Source organism: Nannobrachium achirus (assembly GCF_963921795.1).
Source record: "Nannobrachium achirus genome assembly, chromosome: 1".
Taxonomy (NCBI): domain Eukaryota; kingdom Metazoa; phylum Chordata; class Actinopteri; order Myctophiformes; family Myctophidae; genus Nannobrachium; species Nannobrachium achirus.
The window spans coordinates 28,921,049-28,937,029 of NC_137810.1; the positions used below are offsets into that span (position 1 = coordinate 28,921,049).

The window sequence follows — 15,981 nt, forward strand, 5'->3', positions numbered from 1 at the left end:
GATGAGAAGATTTTTCTCTTGGGTTCATAACTACCAATATATCCCAAGAAAGACTTCTCCAACACCAGTGTAATAGTACCTATTAACTTCCCGGCCTTTCTCCATTTTTCTACACTATTTATAACTAAAAAAATAATGAATCACAGTTCTTACCTGATGGAATGACACATTGCCTGGGCTTGTCTGTCTCTGTGTGTCTAGAACACGTGACAGGGCGCTTTTGGAGTGAGGACTCTCCAAGCTACGCCGTGTTCAACGTCACTGATGACCAGGGTCAGGACCTCACCATCTCCCTGTTTGTTCGCACACGGAGGCAGACTGGACTGCTGCTGGCAATGGCCAACACTGACCAACACTACCTGGCCATTTGGCTGGAGGATGGCCGGGTCAGAGTTAAGGTAGGACTGCCTGCAACTAGAAAATATTTTCTTAGCCATCTTTTTCGTTTTGATTAATCGAATAACCAAAACCAAAATATTTTTCATTTTGGTAAATGGTGCATTTTTATATACAGTAGTTTTATTGCGACCGTCAGGTCGCAGTTACTACCAAAACCTCCACCGGCTGTCTGTCAGTCAGTCAGTCTGTCAGTCTGTCCGTCATGTCACACTTTTCCCCAACTCATATCTCCGCCACTGTTACCCCGATCCATGCCAAACTTTGCACACACACTCCTTACCTCCACCCCACCAGGGACCCCCGGAGCTCCAGGGACCCCCAGGGACCCCCTTCCGCCGCCGCCAAAAAGTGCAAAAATGACCAAATGACCACCCAAACAGGGCTGTTCACGGGGAATTCCCGGGGACCACCGACTCCTGGTGCTCCAGAATGGATGCCCCTAGTGGAGGACCCCCACCACTGCAGCGCACATAAAATGTAACTCGGGCTAGGAGCGACCAGGAGAGCCGGGGCCGGTACCCACGCGTCCGTCTCGGTGGCGCCAAGAGAGCCGTCAACATGAATCTGTCCCATATAGCGCCACCATCAGGCCCATTTTTTCAAACATATTTTTGGACACTGCTCCTACAGATTTTGCCCTAAAATCACGCAAATCGGTACACAGTATGTCTACACTCATGTCATCAACATGGATCTGTCCCATATAGCGCCACCATCAGGCCGATTTTTTCCAAAATATTTTTGGACACTGCTCCTACAGATTTTGCCCTAAAATCACGCAAATCGGTGCACAGTATGATACACTCATGTCATCAACATGGATCTGTCCCATATAGCGCCACCATCTGGCCGATTTTTTCAAACACATTTTTGGACACTGCTCACACATTTTGCCCTAAAATCACGCAAATCCGTACACAGTATGTCTACACTCATGGCATCAACATGGATCTGTCCTATATAGCGCCACCATTAGGCCGATTTTTTCAAAAACATTTTTGGACACTGCTCCTACAGATTTTGCCCTAAATTCACGCTGCGACCTGACGGACGCTTATCTCCCGATTAGGGAGTCTTACTGGTATACGCTTTTTATCCAAAGTGCTTTACATAGATTGTGCATCACATTCATCTATTCATACACATACATACACCGATGGCAGAGGAAACCATGCAAGGCACCAACCTGCGCATCGGGAGCAATTAGGGGTTCCGAGTCTTGCTCAAGGACACTAACTCTGGGGGATCCCGGGATCGAACTGGTAACCTTGCGGTTCCCATCCGGCCGCTCTACCCCTGAGCCACTGCCGCCCTTGCACCTTTGTTGAACAATGGTGACGTGCATAAACAGTTAATATTGGGAGGTCTAAAATCTCACAACTTGCCACATTGTGACACATTGTGAGCACCATTGTGAGCAATGTGGGCTATTTTAACAAGCTTCTCACCTGAAAAAAAATGTACACTGCTCAGGAATCCAAATTAACAATGAAAGGCAAACTCAAAGCTGTGCAAAAATGTTATTTTATTGCTTTTTACAGCAAGATGTTTGGTCATAGACCTTCTTCAGGTCTCATCACTTGATTGATCAATGTATCACACCTGTGCTAAACATGTCAGTGACAAACCCCAAGGGTTTGACACAAGTGTCCACTGACACAGGAAGACACCAAAAAGAGGATTATTTACAAACAGAAAACTAGAGAAAATGCAACACAATACGGACATCAGGCAGTAGCCATCATAAAGCAAAGAGCATGTAATCTATCGTGATCTATTTATGGCATCATGTCAAAATCCTCATTTAAACCAATCTAGGGTATGGATCCAGTATAGCTCTCTGTGGCATAACCTTCTGTCAACATCACCCACTCTGTGAAGCATAGAGCTGGGCTGGAACCTAACGAGGAGATAGAATGAGAATAACAGGCAACAGGGTAGTTTACTTCTTTTCTTCTTATTTAAATGTTATGTTCACTGACCCTTGGTTTGACGGATGGTTTTGCCAATAGCAAGCTTTTCATCTACAGTTACATGCCCAAAATATCTTATATTATTAATCGATTATTTTATAAAAATGATAGTTAGTTAGTAGTTTATTTGATCATCCTCACAGTACAAAATCAACAAAATCATACTATACATCAACAACATATATATTTTTGTACTGTTATGGTTAGCAAAGGGAGTAGGCTGAAGCTTAAAGCTTGTAAGTGCCTATCCTGAGAATATACAGACTATAGATAATCTTTTATGATAGATCGAAATGAGTTAGTTTCGATTAACTGTTGCACTCCCATTCAGGTCAACAACTTGGAGAGCCTGAAGGGGGAGAGTGTGATCAACGATGGAGACAGCCACTTTGTGAGCGTGGAGGTGGCGCGGGGCGCCATGGCACTCTACGTAGCGGCCCAGAAACAGGGCTACGCAGGGGTGATGCCGGTCAACGTCCAAGCGGGGGACACGGTCTACGTGGGGGGTCTGCCGGAGCAGATGGAGACCTGGGCGTTCGGGGGACACTTCAAGGGATGCATCCAGGACCTGAGGATCAATGACAGGAGGCTGCAGTTCTTTGGCCTGGACACCCCAGTGAGGTCCTTCCCTCTGGAGCACATGGCCAATGTGACCGCTGGATGCTCCGGGGACAATGTCTGTAAGGTCAGGAAACAGCACTGACAACTTGTGCAAAACTATTTTTCCTGTAATTTTTGTAATGAAACTCAGACCAGGACAAAATACTATATACCAATGTTTCCCACACACACATTTATGGGTCGTGGATAACTTTTTATGGGTCACCGGTAAAAAAAAAAAGGAGAAAAAGCAAACATTTTCAGGAAGAAAATGTTTGCTAACATAAATGAATTCATGAAATCAAAGTAATTCCATGAAAAACTAGACCAGGTCACCTGGTTGTGCCAGACCCGCAATGAAAACTAGTATGGCACTGAACTAACACATGAACACACAGGATTTTATAGTCTCAGCAACAAAGCGTAGTGAGCTTGTAGATCGGCTGTTTTCACTAGTATGGCACTGAACTAACACATGAACACACAGGATTTTATAGTCTCAGCAACAAAGCGTAGTGAGCTTGTAGATCGGCTGTTTTGACTAGTATGGCACTGAACTAACACATGAACACACAGGATTTTATAGGCTGAGCAGCTGGAAATGTTTGTGAGCTTGTAGATGGGCTGTTTTCACTAGTATGGCTGTGGGGCAAATGTTTTGCAGCACTGAACTAACACATGAACACACAGGAATTTATAGTCTCAGCAGCTCGTCAGCCAACTCAACTCAGCTGGTCCCGTACAGGTGACGGCACTCAAGGCAATCAGCCGAGCAAGGGAAGGGAGGGGCAGATGAGCAGTCAGAGGCAAACACAGGCACACTGAGGAAAAGAGGGACACTGAGGAAAAGAGGGACCGACCGACCGACCGACAGACCGACAGACCGACAAAGCCTTATGTAGGCCGACCCCCTGGGTCTGGCAAATCTATACTACTAGTCCTTACCCGTTCAAAGATATGAGCTCCGAAATGATGTGCAGTGTGTGGGTTATGGGATGTGCACTGTGCACACGGTATATGAGGGATGGAAAGTAACTTTAACTGGTACTTGCATGATAATATGTAGGAGCATCAATGTAAGAAATACCCGTTTCGTTTAATGGCTATGTGTGTGTGTGTGTGTGTGTGTGTGTGTGTGTGTGTGTGTGTGTGTGTGTGTGTGTGTGTGTGTGTGTGTGTGTGTGTGTGTGTGTGTGTGCAGCGGTTTGGACCGTGAGACCATCCGCAGAGTAGTCTGTGTTTCTTTTTGAGAGGGTCGGTCCGCCTGAAAAACGCGTTTTGGAACGAAACGGTTACGTTTTGCGCGTTTGTGACGCCCTCTACGGGTGGAATTGGAAATGCTTCTGGGGATTCGTTGAGTAAGCCACCCGCAACCTGTGGCAGAAATTCAGTGTTGACTCGACGTTTTGTTTGTGATTTATGGCTATTGTTTGCAAAACGGGCCCCTCCCGCTAACTTTGGAAGCCCGTTACGAACGAACGGTATGGACTATCAAAATATCCCTTGACTATGTTCATTGCATGGGTTCAGAGATCATGTGTACCCATTTTCGTGACATTTGAAGAAAATATGTAGGAAAAGGAGCAAAAAGTGTGTTTTGGAGAAAATTCAAAATGGCGGAAAATCTATCCTGACGCAAATGTGCGGGGCCTATATGGGGAGATGCGTATTGACCCAAGGAATCCAGGGAAAAAAGAATTTTAATTTTTCGACCTACGGTTCAAGAGTTACAAGGCAAGTAGGCCGTTATAGCGCCACCATGAGGCAGAGTGGAAATGCTTTTGGGGATTCGTTGAGTATGCCACCCGCGACCCTTGGTTAAAATTCAGTGTTGACTCGACAATTTGTTTGTGCTTTACGGCTATTGTTTGCGGTCCCATCCTGCTAATAACTTTGGAAGCCCGTTACGAACGAACGGTACAGACTATCGACATATCCCTTGAGTATATTCATTGCATGGGTTCATAGATCATGTATACCGCTTTTTGCGACATTTGAAGAAAATATGTAGGAAAAGGAGCAAAAAGTGTGTTTTGGAGAAAATTCAAGATGGCGGAAAATCTAGCCTGGCGCAAATGGGCGTGGCCTATATCGGGAGATGCGTCTCGACCCACGGAATCCAGGGAAAAAATAATTTTAATTTTCCGACCTACGGTTCAAGAGTTACAGGCCGAAACGTAAAGTGGACTGTTATAGCGCCACCATGAGGCCAACTGACAAAGTTATTTTTTATTTAATCCTTGATATCATTATAAATCTCCTCTCAGAGTTTTGTAACTGTAGCCCCTATGGTTTGCGAGAAAAAAAATATTGAATGTGAGTTTTTGCGATTCCCATTATAAGTCAATGGGAAAAATTAATTCACTAATAAATTAATATCAATTAAACGATTTGTGAAAGTGAAAAAAGGGCTTCACAGTTGTGTCAGGTGTGTTCATATGCTAATGGTGATGCGATTTCAGATCAATTGCTCCAGCCACTGAGGAGAAACGCTGTGACAGACAGACAGACAGACACTCAGACACTCAGACAGACATTCGCTAAATTATATGTTAGATAATTTTGCGAATGTCTGAGTGAGTGTCTGTCTGTCTGTCTGTCTGTCTGTCACAGCGTTTCTCCTCAGTGGCTGGAGCAATTGATCTGAAATCGCATCACCATAAGCATATGAACACACCTGACATAACTGTGAAGCCCGTTTGTCACTTTCACAAATCGTATGCTGTATATTAGCATTTTTATGGTGTATCTACTATCTATTCTGCATCTAGCATGAGGCACATCTATTCTGCATCTAGCTTGAGGCAAAATGTTTAACCAGCTGTGTGTGTGTGTGTGTGTGTGTGTGTGTGTGTGTGTGTGTGTGTGTGTGTGTGTGTGTGTGTGTGCAGGCAGGCGGGTGTGTGTGCAGGCGGGTGGGCGGGCGGGCTGGGGGGGGGAAGGGGGGACACTATCTCTGTAGCCATTAAACGAAACGGGTTTCTTACATTGATGCTCCTACATCATGCAAGCACCAGTTAAAGTTACTTTCCATCCCTCATATACTGTGTGCACAGTGCACATCCCATAACCCACACACTGCACATCATTTTGGAGCTCATATCTTTGAACGGGTATATTAGCATTTTTATGGTGTAACTACTATCTATTCTGCATCTAGCATGAGGCATATCTATTCTGCATCTAGCATGGGGCAACATGTTTAACCAGCTCTGTGTGTGTGTGCGTGTGTGCGTGTGTGTGTGTGGGGGGGGGGGGGGGGGGGGGGGGGGGGGGGGGGGGTGTTGGCTGGCCCTCTTTCAGATGTTGTCATGTAGATCGGTACACAGTATCTCTGTAGCCTTTAAACGAAACGGGTATTTCTTACATTGATGCTCCTACATATTATCATGCAAGCACCAGAAAGTTACTTTCCATCCCTCATATACTGTGTGCACAGTGCACACCCCATAACCCACACACTGCACATCATTTCAGAGCTCATATCTTTGAACGGGTAAGGACTAGTACAATAAAATGAGGAAGTAGTGAAAATAGCCAATTTACAAGCTCACAATTATGTGGCGCAAAGCGGCATGAAGCTTGTACTGTAGGTCTGCTATTTTCACTAGTTTGGGTCCTGGGCAAACGTCATATTTGTCTTTTTGGGTCTAAAGGTTTGGGAACCACTGCCATATACATAAACAAAATAATAATAATAAGATTTATTTTGGGGCTTTTATGCCTTTATTGAAAGGACAGTAGACTGACAGGAAATGGGGAGAGAGATGGGGAATGGCACGCAGCAAAGGTCGTCGGGATCGGGACTCGAACCCGCCACACACTGTCACGCATCAGAGTCTTTGTGGTATGCGCCTGGACCACTAGGTCAGCAGGCGCCCCCACAATGCATTGTTAAGATAATTCAGGGAGGACTAGACAAACGTACACTTCTGTAGGTTCATAAGAGTCTTTTCTGGCTTGCTTCTTCTTTGCAGAGGAACCCCTGTCTGAACGGAGGGATGTGCTACTCTATGTGGGATGATTTCTCCTGCACCTGCCCCTCCAGCACATCAGGGCGGCGCTGTGAGGAAGTGAGGTGGTGTGAGCTGTCCCCATGCCCGGCAGATGCCGAATGCAAGACGCTCAATCAAGGATACGAGTGTAAGTCATTGGTTGTATTATACCATACATGGGCAACTGGCGGCCCGGGGGCCACATGCAGCCAATATCAGAATACTGATATATATTATTGATTTCAGCTGTTATAATTCCAAACATGCAAACATGACCCGCTTTAATTAGTCTATATTAGTAGCTTAATGACTAGTACTAGTCTTTTCTTTGTCCAATGCATTTGTATTTAAGTTCATAAAGTTAACAGAAGAACATATATTTTTGAACATATACATTTGAAATGAAATAGAATTTTTACTTTTCAGGATTCCAATAAAAAAAAAAGCTAAAAAGAATTCAGGATTCCAATTCAAAAATAGCAAAAATAGCAGATCTACAAGCTCAAAACGCGTCACAGCGCGACGCATTTTGAGCGTTTTGAGCTTGTAGATCGGCTATTTTTGCCTGTATATGCATTGTGGCCCTCTGGAGTGAGTGTGAAAATATAGTGGCCCTCTCCATCATCAAAGTTGCCCACCCCTGTATTATACGGTGTCCGGTACTCCCCAGGTTCACCAAAATGTAACAGTTTTGCTGACTGAATTTTAAAATAGCATTGCCCCTATAATGAAAAATAAATGGATAACATAATGTTTACTTTAGCTTGGGGTAGAATTTAATCTAAACATTCTTATCAAGACCTGGCTCAGTGCCATGCAGACGGGCAGTTTACACAACACCGTACAGCTACACCGTAGCTAGATGCACAAGCTCACAACACATCAGATTGCAATGCGTTGCGTTGTTGATTTAAAATGTAGATCCTTTATACATTTTGCCTTAGGCTAAGTAAAGATACTGTTGGGTTTGCCTGACTCAGTGATGAAACTTTAACTAATGCTGAGAAAATGCCTCCAGCAAGGTTGGGTTTCCCCAAAGTATTTTTGAACTGATCAAATTTTGGTTCGACATAACTTTGGGGAAACCCTGCTCTGTTTCCTCTGGTCATTCATGGATCATTTTGGAAATAAACGCTTGTTCACTATTCGTGTTCACACATACAGTATGTTGCAGTGTTTCCCGCTGGTGGGCCGTGAGGATATTGCAATATTAATGTAAAAAAGGAATGTCATATGTTAAAGAAAAACCATGAACATTTTAATTGTGATACCAATTAAATAGGTACTTAAAGTATACTTCGTTAGCATTAGTTCCATTGATCCAAGCCGGAACAGAATCAATAGATTGACCATTAAAATACACATGCTCTGACAATGTGCGCCAACGCTTTCAAGATTCTCAAGTAGGCCTTGATCCAGAAATGGTTGGGAACCACTGGTAAGTTGGGCATGTATGTATCCTAGCTAATCTTTTAGATCTTGTTTTGCAAAAGGTCATTCTCATATTGTTGACATATGTAACATGGTGAACATGTTGACCCATACTGCCCTTAATCTGCCAGTATGTATTCAGTGAAGTAGGATTGAACTCTGGCCGCTGCATGGCCAGATTATCCTTTTTCCTCTGGGATAATCTGGAGCAGCCTCTATGGTTATGTACAGGCCAGGGTACCTATTACATGATCACATACACTATCACATGTCTCAAACAGGATTTTAGTAGTATTGATTATGGTTAAGCTGTGTATCCTCATCAGATGAAACTTCCTTTATTAGACCATTAACCTAGTGTCTGAGCAAGGCAACGAATCCCTAACTGCCTTGCGTGGTTGCCTCTACCATCTGTGTGCCATGCCAATGTGTGTGTGAATGTGCTTTGGATAAAAGGTGTTATAGAAATGCAGACACAAGGTGAAGATGGTCAATTATTGATGAACACATTATTATGGTACATCTTAATATTCTTAAAAAGACGAGACTGGTTGGATTTGAAGGTTTGTCTCAAGCCCTTTCTTTGGACACAGACGTGGTCTGGCAACGAGCCACAGGCTAAGAATCACAAGCCTGACAAATTTCGAATTTTCAAAGTTTGAATGCTGAGCACAAGCTTCCTTTTCTAGGTGAACCCCATCCTTTCTTTTTTTTTAGGTCTTTTCAATCTTTAAAAAATGGTCTGGTTCAAGGTTCACATAGAACTAAGATCATCCATAAAATAAACATGCCTATTTCCTCCAGGCTACTCCAACGCCACCTTCCTGGACCACAGCAGTGTGCTGACCTACCGGGGAAACGGACGCATCTCCCGCAACCTGACCAGCCTCTCTCTGAGCCTGCGCACGCGCAAGTGCCACGCAGCCCTCCTGCACGCAGAGCGGGGCTCTGCCTTCATCACCCTGTCCATCCAGGACGGCCTGCTCTTCATGGAGCTGCAGAACGCCGGCGAGGAGGACACCTCCGGAGACGACGAGCGCCCGGAGCGCTTGTCTGCGGTCAGCCTCAGCAGCCGGACCAGCGTGTGCGACGGGGAGTGGCACAGCGTCCACCTCTTCATGGCGGCGCCCTGGGCACACGCGTCCAGGTGGACCCTGGTGCTGGACGAGGATGCGGAGGAGGCCAGAACCTCCGCCAGCCAAGCGGGCAACCTGGACTTCCTCGGGCAGGGCGTGGACATTTTCCTCGGGGGCCTGGGCCCCGACGCAGGCTGGATGCTGGCCGGATGCCTGGACACCGTGGAGATCGGGGGCATTGCCCTGCCTTACCACAGCTCCTTCGAGGTCAACTTCCCGCGCACGCAGCGGGAGCAGTTTGTCCGCGTGTCACCCCTTCCCCCGCAGAGCGGCTGCAGTGGGGCGGCGGTGTGCTGGCCCAACAACCCCTGCCTGAACGGAGCCGAGTGCCAGGACCTCTTCAACATGTACAACTGCAGCTGCACCGAGGGTTGGGCCGGGAGGCACTGCGACTTCTTCACGGACACCTGCGCCTCGGGTCCCTGCGTCCAGGGCAACTGCAGCGTCCGGGGGACGAGCTACGAGTGCGCCTGTGAGATCGGCTACGCGGGCGTGGACTGCGAGGTGGAGGTGGACGTCTGCGAGAGACACGAGTGTGCCCACGGAGGCACCTGTCTACACGGACCTGACAAGTACGCCTGCCTCTGCCCCGAGAACTACACCGGACCCTTCTGCAAGTAAGAGAGCATAACAAAAGTAGAATAGAATAGAATAACAGTTGAGTTATTCTCTGGCAAGGTGACATACCGTACGAGTTTGAAACAACAGCATTGTGAATATTACAATTTAGAAAACATGCATCTGCGCTCATTCTTGCTTTCAAAACAGATCTGCACTCAGTGCACTGTTGTGAAATAAACTGTTTTGATTAAATAGTAAACAAACACACAAATACACAAGTGGAATGTTCTTTGAAAAGTTGCATAGCCGAGGGACCATATTGCAGCACAAAGGAAAGCGCTCCACTGTAAATGTTTCCACATTTTCGCTTCTGTTCAGCATTTCCAACACACCTGAAGCGAGCGAGCGCCTCAGATGCGGCGGCGTGCCTGTTCTAGCGTCAGCAGGAGTGGGCCTTAAGTCTAGTGCCGTCGTGTGTCGGTGGTATAATCACGACACTGAGCTCTCTGGTACAGCGCCACAGTCTCCCAAGCCCTGTCATCTATAGCGTTTGCCTCAGAGAACCATCAGGGGAATGCCTCCAACCATTTACGCTGTAAACACAGCCTCTCGCAGACATTCTCAGCATTTGCTCGCCTCCGCGCAGGGAAGCCTTTGTACGAGTGACTCTCTCAGCAAGCCACCAGACAAGGTGCACGTCTCTCTTTACGGGGAACATCTTTGCTGTAAAGTTTTCATCACAATCATCTTTTGTGTGTGTTTGTCTCTGTGACTACACGTCCCCCCCTCCTCCTCCTCCTCCTCCTCTCTCTCTCTCTCACTCTCTCTCTCTCTCTCTCTCTCTCTCTCTCTCTCTTTTACTCCTCGTCTTTCTGTTCCTCTCCAGAGAACGAGTTGAAGAGATTCCGTGGTACCTCATTGTCAGGACCATGTAAGTTGTTTTTCCCATGTTCCCATTTTTACTTGTCCTTTGCCTCTCAATTGGCGTACACAATGTCTCCCTTTTTTGTATAATTGGACGCCGTAAAATGACACCCAATGCTAATATGAGCTATAATTTGTTACCCTCATGTGGAAAGTTTTGCTCTAAACTGAAATATCCACCATTTGGAAAAAGATGCGACACATACTGTTACAAAGGAATTTTGGCATGTTAAAAAAGCTCAGTTTAAAAAATGTTGGCACATAATAAAGTAGAAAACGTAATGCACACCAGTAGCTGTGGTGAGGTGCTGACTTCTGGAAACAAAGTGTCGCACACACTGGCTCCATATGAAATGAATCATATTTATAAATATATTCATGTTTTGGCCTGATGGTGCTGGCCTTCTTCAGAATAAACAAATGACAGTGACAGAGCAATCAAGGGGCCTTTGTTTTCAGTCCCTTAAATCAGTGTAAGTCTGTCAATCAGATATAGAGTCAATCAGGTAATAAAACAAATGACAGTGACAAATTACATGCACATGGAAAGCATCTGTGTCATTTTAGATTTTAGTGTTGTCTAGTCTAAAATAGCAGATATACAAGCTCACACCGCGTCACTTTGTGCCGTGCCGTCCTAGAAAGCAAAAGATCCAGATTAACGTCCCCTGGGGGTAATCTGGATATAATAAAACCTATACCCAGCTTGTTTTCCCTCTACCCTGTAGTCAGAGTCAGAACACATGGATAGGTTGTGATTTGATTGACTGCTCTACATGTGACTTGTTGGCCTGCTGTGGAATACCCAGAGCTTTTAATCTCATTATCCCGGTCACCTCCTAAGCCTGGCTGTCTCCCACATGGAGAGTAGAGGGAACCCACAGATGACAGCACAGATAAATTCAACAGACACATGCACTGTAAAATCCTGAGTGTTACAGCAGCAATCTGGAAGTTATTGTTAATGAATAAAACATTATTTGAACCGATCAGTGTAGTGGACTATGTTAACCCATTAAGACCTGAGGCAGATTCTGCAAATGCCAAATAAATCAGTAGTTCTCACACTTTCCACATTTTTCAAAAATGGCAAAAAATGGCAGATGTACAAGCTTGCAGCATGGCACTAAGTGATGCACTGTGAGCTTGTACAGTATGTCAGCTAATAGCAAAAAATCTAAAATGACACGTTTTGTTGAGTTCATGTAATTTACACATCTGCAGTGGTTTTCAGAAATGGAGGCAGTCTCCCTACTCTTCCACTGAGCAACCTAGACCCTGGTGTTGGGTATAGGACACCTACTGATTAACAAGTAGTACTGTCTGAAGCTCATAAGTGCAATATACTGTAGGCCAAGCAGGGACTGCGTCTTTAGAGAGAAGTAGACATTTAGCTCACAGATAGTGTATATCAAATGGGATTCTATATTTACTTACTATATATTTACTCGCATAATGGCGAAACTTTAGTGTTGTCATAATTATGCATTTACCTCATGTAATTAGTTAATGAATCCATCAGCGGCTGTTATCCAACTCTTAGCATCGATCGGCAGGTCCATTGTGTGCAGCTTCAAAGCTAGTGGAGTGGCGCTCCACATAGCTCCACAGCAGCGCACCCCTGCTTATGTTACTCTGTTGTTATTATTATTATTGTTATTATTTATATATTGTTTATTATATGACTGTCCCCGCAGACGTAACAAGCTGCCTGTGTCTGTGTGTGGCGACGACACCAGAAACTACACCTGCTTCAACGGAGGCAACTGCACCGACCGAGAGCTGTCCTGTGACTGTCCACCAGGCTTCATGGGACACCGGTACGACACCCAGAGCACTGGGCACAGAGACACAACAACGGAGGCTATAGAGATTAGGGAAACAGGCAAATAGTGCCTACAGAAAAATGGAAAATGTATGGTTCACAAAAACGCTGTGTCTGTGTATCTGTTCAACCGTCCATCCTCCCGACACTCTGGTATATCTCTTCCTGTACAGTATGTCTGACCATTTCCTGTCACTCTGCATCAATTGTCTCTCTGTTTTTCCTCCAACCTTCCAATTTTCCTCCCGTCCTTTGATCCCTGTCCCCCCCCCCTCTCTCTTTCTACCGACCGTCTGACATTCTCTCCCTCTCCCTCTGTCACTCTCTCCCTCCCTCTCTGTCACTCTCTCTGGCTGTCACTCCCCCGCTGTGCAGGTGCGAGCAGGAGGTGGACGAGTGCAAGTCCAACCCCTGTCTGAACGGAGGCTACTGCCGCAACCTCATCAACAAGTTTGTGTGCGTGTGCGACATGAGCTTCGCCGGGGAGGTGTGCCAGACGGACGTAAGCGACATTTACTTTTACGTGGCGGTGCTGCTGTGGCAGAACCTCTTCCAGCTGCTCTCCTACCTCATTGTCAGGCTGGATGATGACGAGCCCGAGATCGACTGGGGAGTCGACGATTGACTGATTGAGTGTGTGTGTGTGTTAGGGATGGGACGATATGAAAATATCATATCACGATTATTGTGACAAAAGAAAACCCAATTGACAATATTATCGTGATGATCAAAATCCATTATCCTGGGGCGGAACGTTTGCCAAAAAAAAAGCAGATCTACTTGAAGATCGTCTCTTTTTTGGCAAAGACATTTGATAGAGAGTGAAAAAAAGACTGTATCAAGTATGTATATTATAAGTACCTTTTACCAATTATAGAGGGTTTAAGTGGAACCGGATATGCAGCTCGGCAAATAAAAGTTGAATCGATCCCAGTGCATGACGGAGGACGATATCACGATAAATTGAATCTCCACGATACGATTATCGTGAGTGTTTTTTATCACGATAAACGATAATATCGCTTATCGTCCCATCCCTGGTGTGTGTGTGTGTGTACGCGCGTGCGTGTGTGCGTGTGTGTGTTATCATGCATGTGTGTATACTGTACTTACAGTATGCATGCATGTGCTGGACCCAAACATTTCTTAATGATGTTGACAAGCACAAAGATGTCCTGACATTCCTTGATGGTCGAGGAGATAATTATCGCTAGCTATTATTGTCCAGGGTTAGACGCAGGGTTATAATTGTAGCACAGACTGAGGTGTATTTGTGCCTTAAAGTGACACTTGGACAATTGGCAGCACATGTTTTTCCCACAAAGTGCTTCAGTGCCACATCATTAAAGGTCAGCGTTTAGCGGAGATGACGTGAATGTAAAACATTTAGGGATGACGTGTTTCTGTAGTCAGAAGCAGGAAGTCAGCACCTTCCTGCTTCTCTAAAAAATCACACCAGTATGAAGTGAGCGGTGCAGAAAATACAGTTCCTGAAGAAACAGTTTGGGCACGCCAAGTACAGTATGAAGATGACATACATACAGTATGTACTCATCATTATTTTGTCCAATCAGAAAAGGGACACTCGGATAGGGACGTACAGTACAAATACATGGGAACAGTGTATCAAATACTTATTTACCCACATATGGACATACACACAAAGTTCTGTATTGGAGCAGATAGCACCGCTCAAAAAAGTGTTACATTCAATTATGCACTTTCAGTGACGTGAGGAACATAAAAGAACACTATTATTTATATGTATACCATTCATTATATTGTGTCAGATTTGAATTTTGTATGTGGAAGTAATGAGGGAAGGCCTAGTTCTCTACCAAAGAGGCCATCATTCTGAACTGAATGACTTTTTAATGCGTGCCAGATCTACAAGCTCACAACTCCTGTGAGCTAGATCAGCTGTGTTGATATAAATCAGGCTTAAGGACTATCTATTTCTCTATTGGCTCTGTCTCTATTGCACTTATTGTCACCGGTGTCAGTGTGTCATGCTTCCCACTCTAACACTGGGCTCCCATATCATATCCCAGTGTTTCTCAAACTTTCAAATTTCAAGGTCTCTCCTTAACTCCATTTGTACACTGTCAGAGTTACAGACTTGTATGGGTCAATTTAGACCCCCCTAAAAGAACCCACAGTCCCTGGAATCCACTTTGAGAACCACTGTTAACAAAACATTTCTGAACCTTCTTCCATTATACAATCACACCTTTTTTTGTCCTTTCCGTCCATTCTACATAACACATTTCTGTATGATCGTATTGTTGTCCCGTGGTTTCTTCTGTCACGTGTTCTGTCACCGTGTCCTTCGCAGTCCCGTCCTGTTCTGTGTCCATTCTCTTTCTGTTGTTGTCAAACAAAATAAAAAAAAATACTATTTTCTTATCCACACTGTGAGATCTGTTGTTTTGTCCTCTTTTCATGTCTCTTGGCTGTCATTTCTCTTCAAGTCATGCTTTCATCCAAACATCACTCATCCATGTTCACTCACAGGATTGATGAGCCTGGCTCCTCGGCAGTGCCTCAGAGAGGCACTGAAGGATTCAGCTACTTGCAGTTCATCCCAGAATAGTGCGATAGATCATCTTTTTTTCTTTTATCCAGGCTAGCTTTGTCTGAGTTTTGTCACTCATCTTTAACCACTTTCAACCTGGTGTCCCTATTTTGGGCACGCCGTTATAGGCAAGAATTGGCAAACGTTGTCAAAAATAGCTAAAAGGGTAGACAGTAGGAGCGAGATCATTTAGCGACCTACAACCGGGTCGCGACGTGGTCGGTAGTTTTCAGCGACCGGGTCGCTAAATCGAGCGACCGGGTCGCTAAATCACCGACCGCGCCGCTAAATCGACCGACCCGGTCGCTAAATCTACCGACCTGCCTGCAGTTTTAGGTCGGTAGATTTAGCGACCCGGTCGGAAGATTTTGCGCCCCAGTCGGTCGATTTAGCGACCCGGTCGCTCGCTTTAGCGACGCGGTCGGTGATTTAGCGACGCGGTCGGTGATTTAGCGACCCGGTCGGGAGGTTGCGTGGCAGGTTAGCCTAACTGAGGTAACGGTCGGGAGGTTGCGTGGCAGGTTAGCCTAACTGAGGTAAGGTTACTGAGGTTAGGTTTAGG

At 45.3% G+C, this 15,981-nt stretch overlaps 1 protein-coding gene across 1 annotated transcript in view; it reads left to right on the plus strand.

Moving 5' to 3' along the window:
• The window catches only part of crb1 (crumbs cell polarity complex component 1), a gene marked incomplete at both ends in the record, with an annotated part of 34,383 nt that overhangs the window by 13,996 nt on the left and 4,406 nt on the right, over nucleotides 1–15,981 (plus strand). The window contains 7 exons of the mRNA XM_080727980.1: nucleotides 202–398; nucleotides 2,704–3,057; nucleotides 6,950–7,115; nucleotides 9,203–10,151; nucleotides 10,982–11,026; nucleotides 12,717–12,839; nucleotides 13,220–13,346. Coding sequence (XP_080584106.1) covers nucleotides 202–398; nucleotides 2,704–3,057; nucleotides 6,950–7,115; nucleotides 9,203–10,151; nucleotides 10,982–11,026; nucleotides 12,717–12,839; nucleotides 13,220–13,346 — 1,961 coding nt within the window. The remainder of the gene's footprint in view (nucleotides 1–201; nucleotides 399–2,703; nucleotides 3,058–6,949; nucleotides 7,116–9,202; nucleotides 10,152–10,981; nucleotides 11,027–12,716; nucleotides 12,840–13,219; nucleotides 13,347–15,981) is intronic.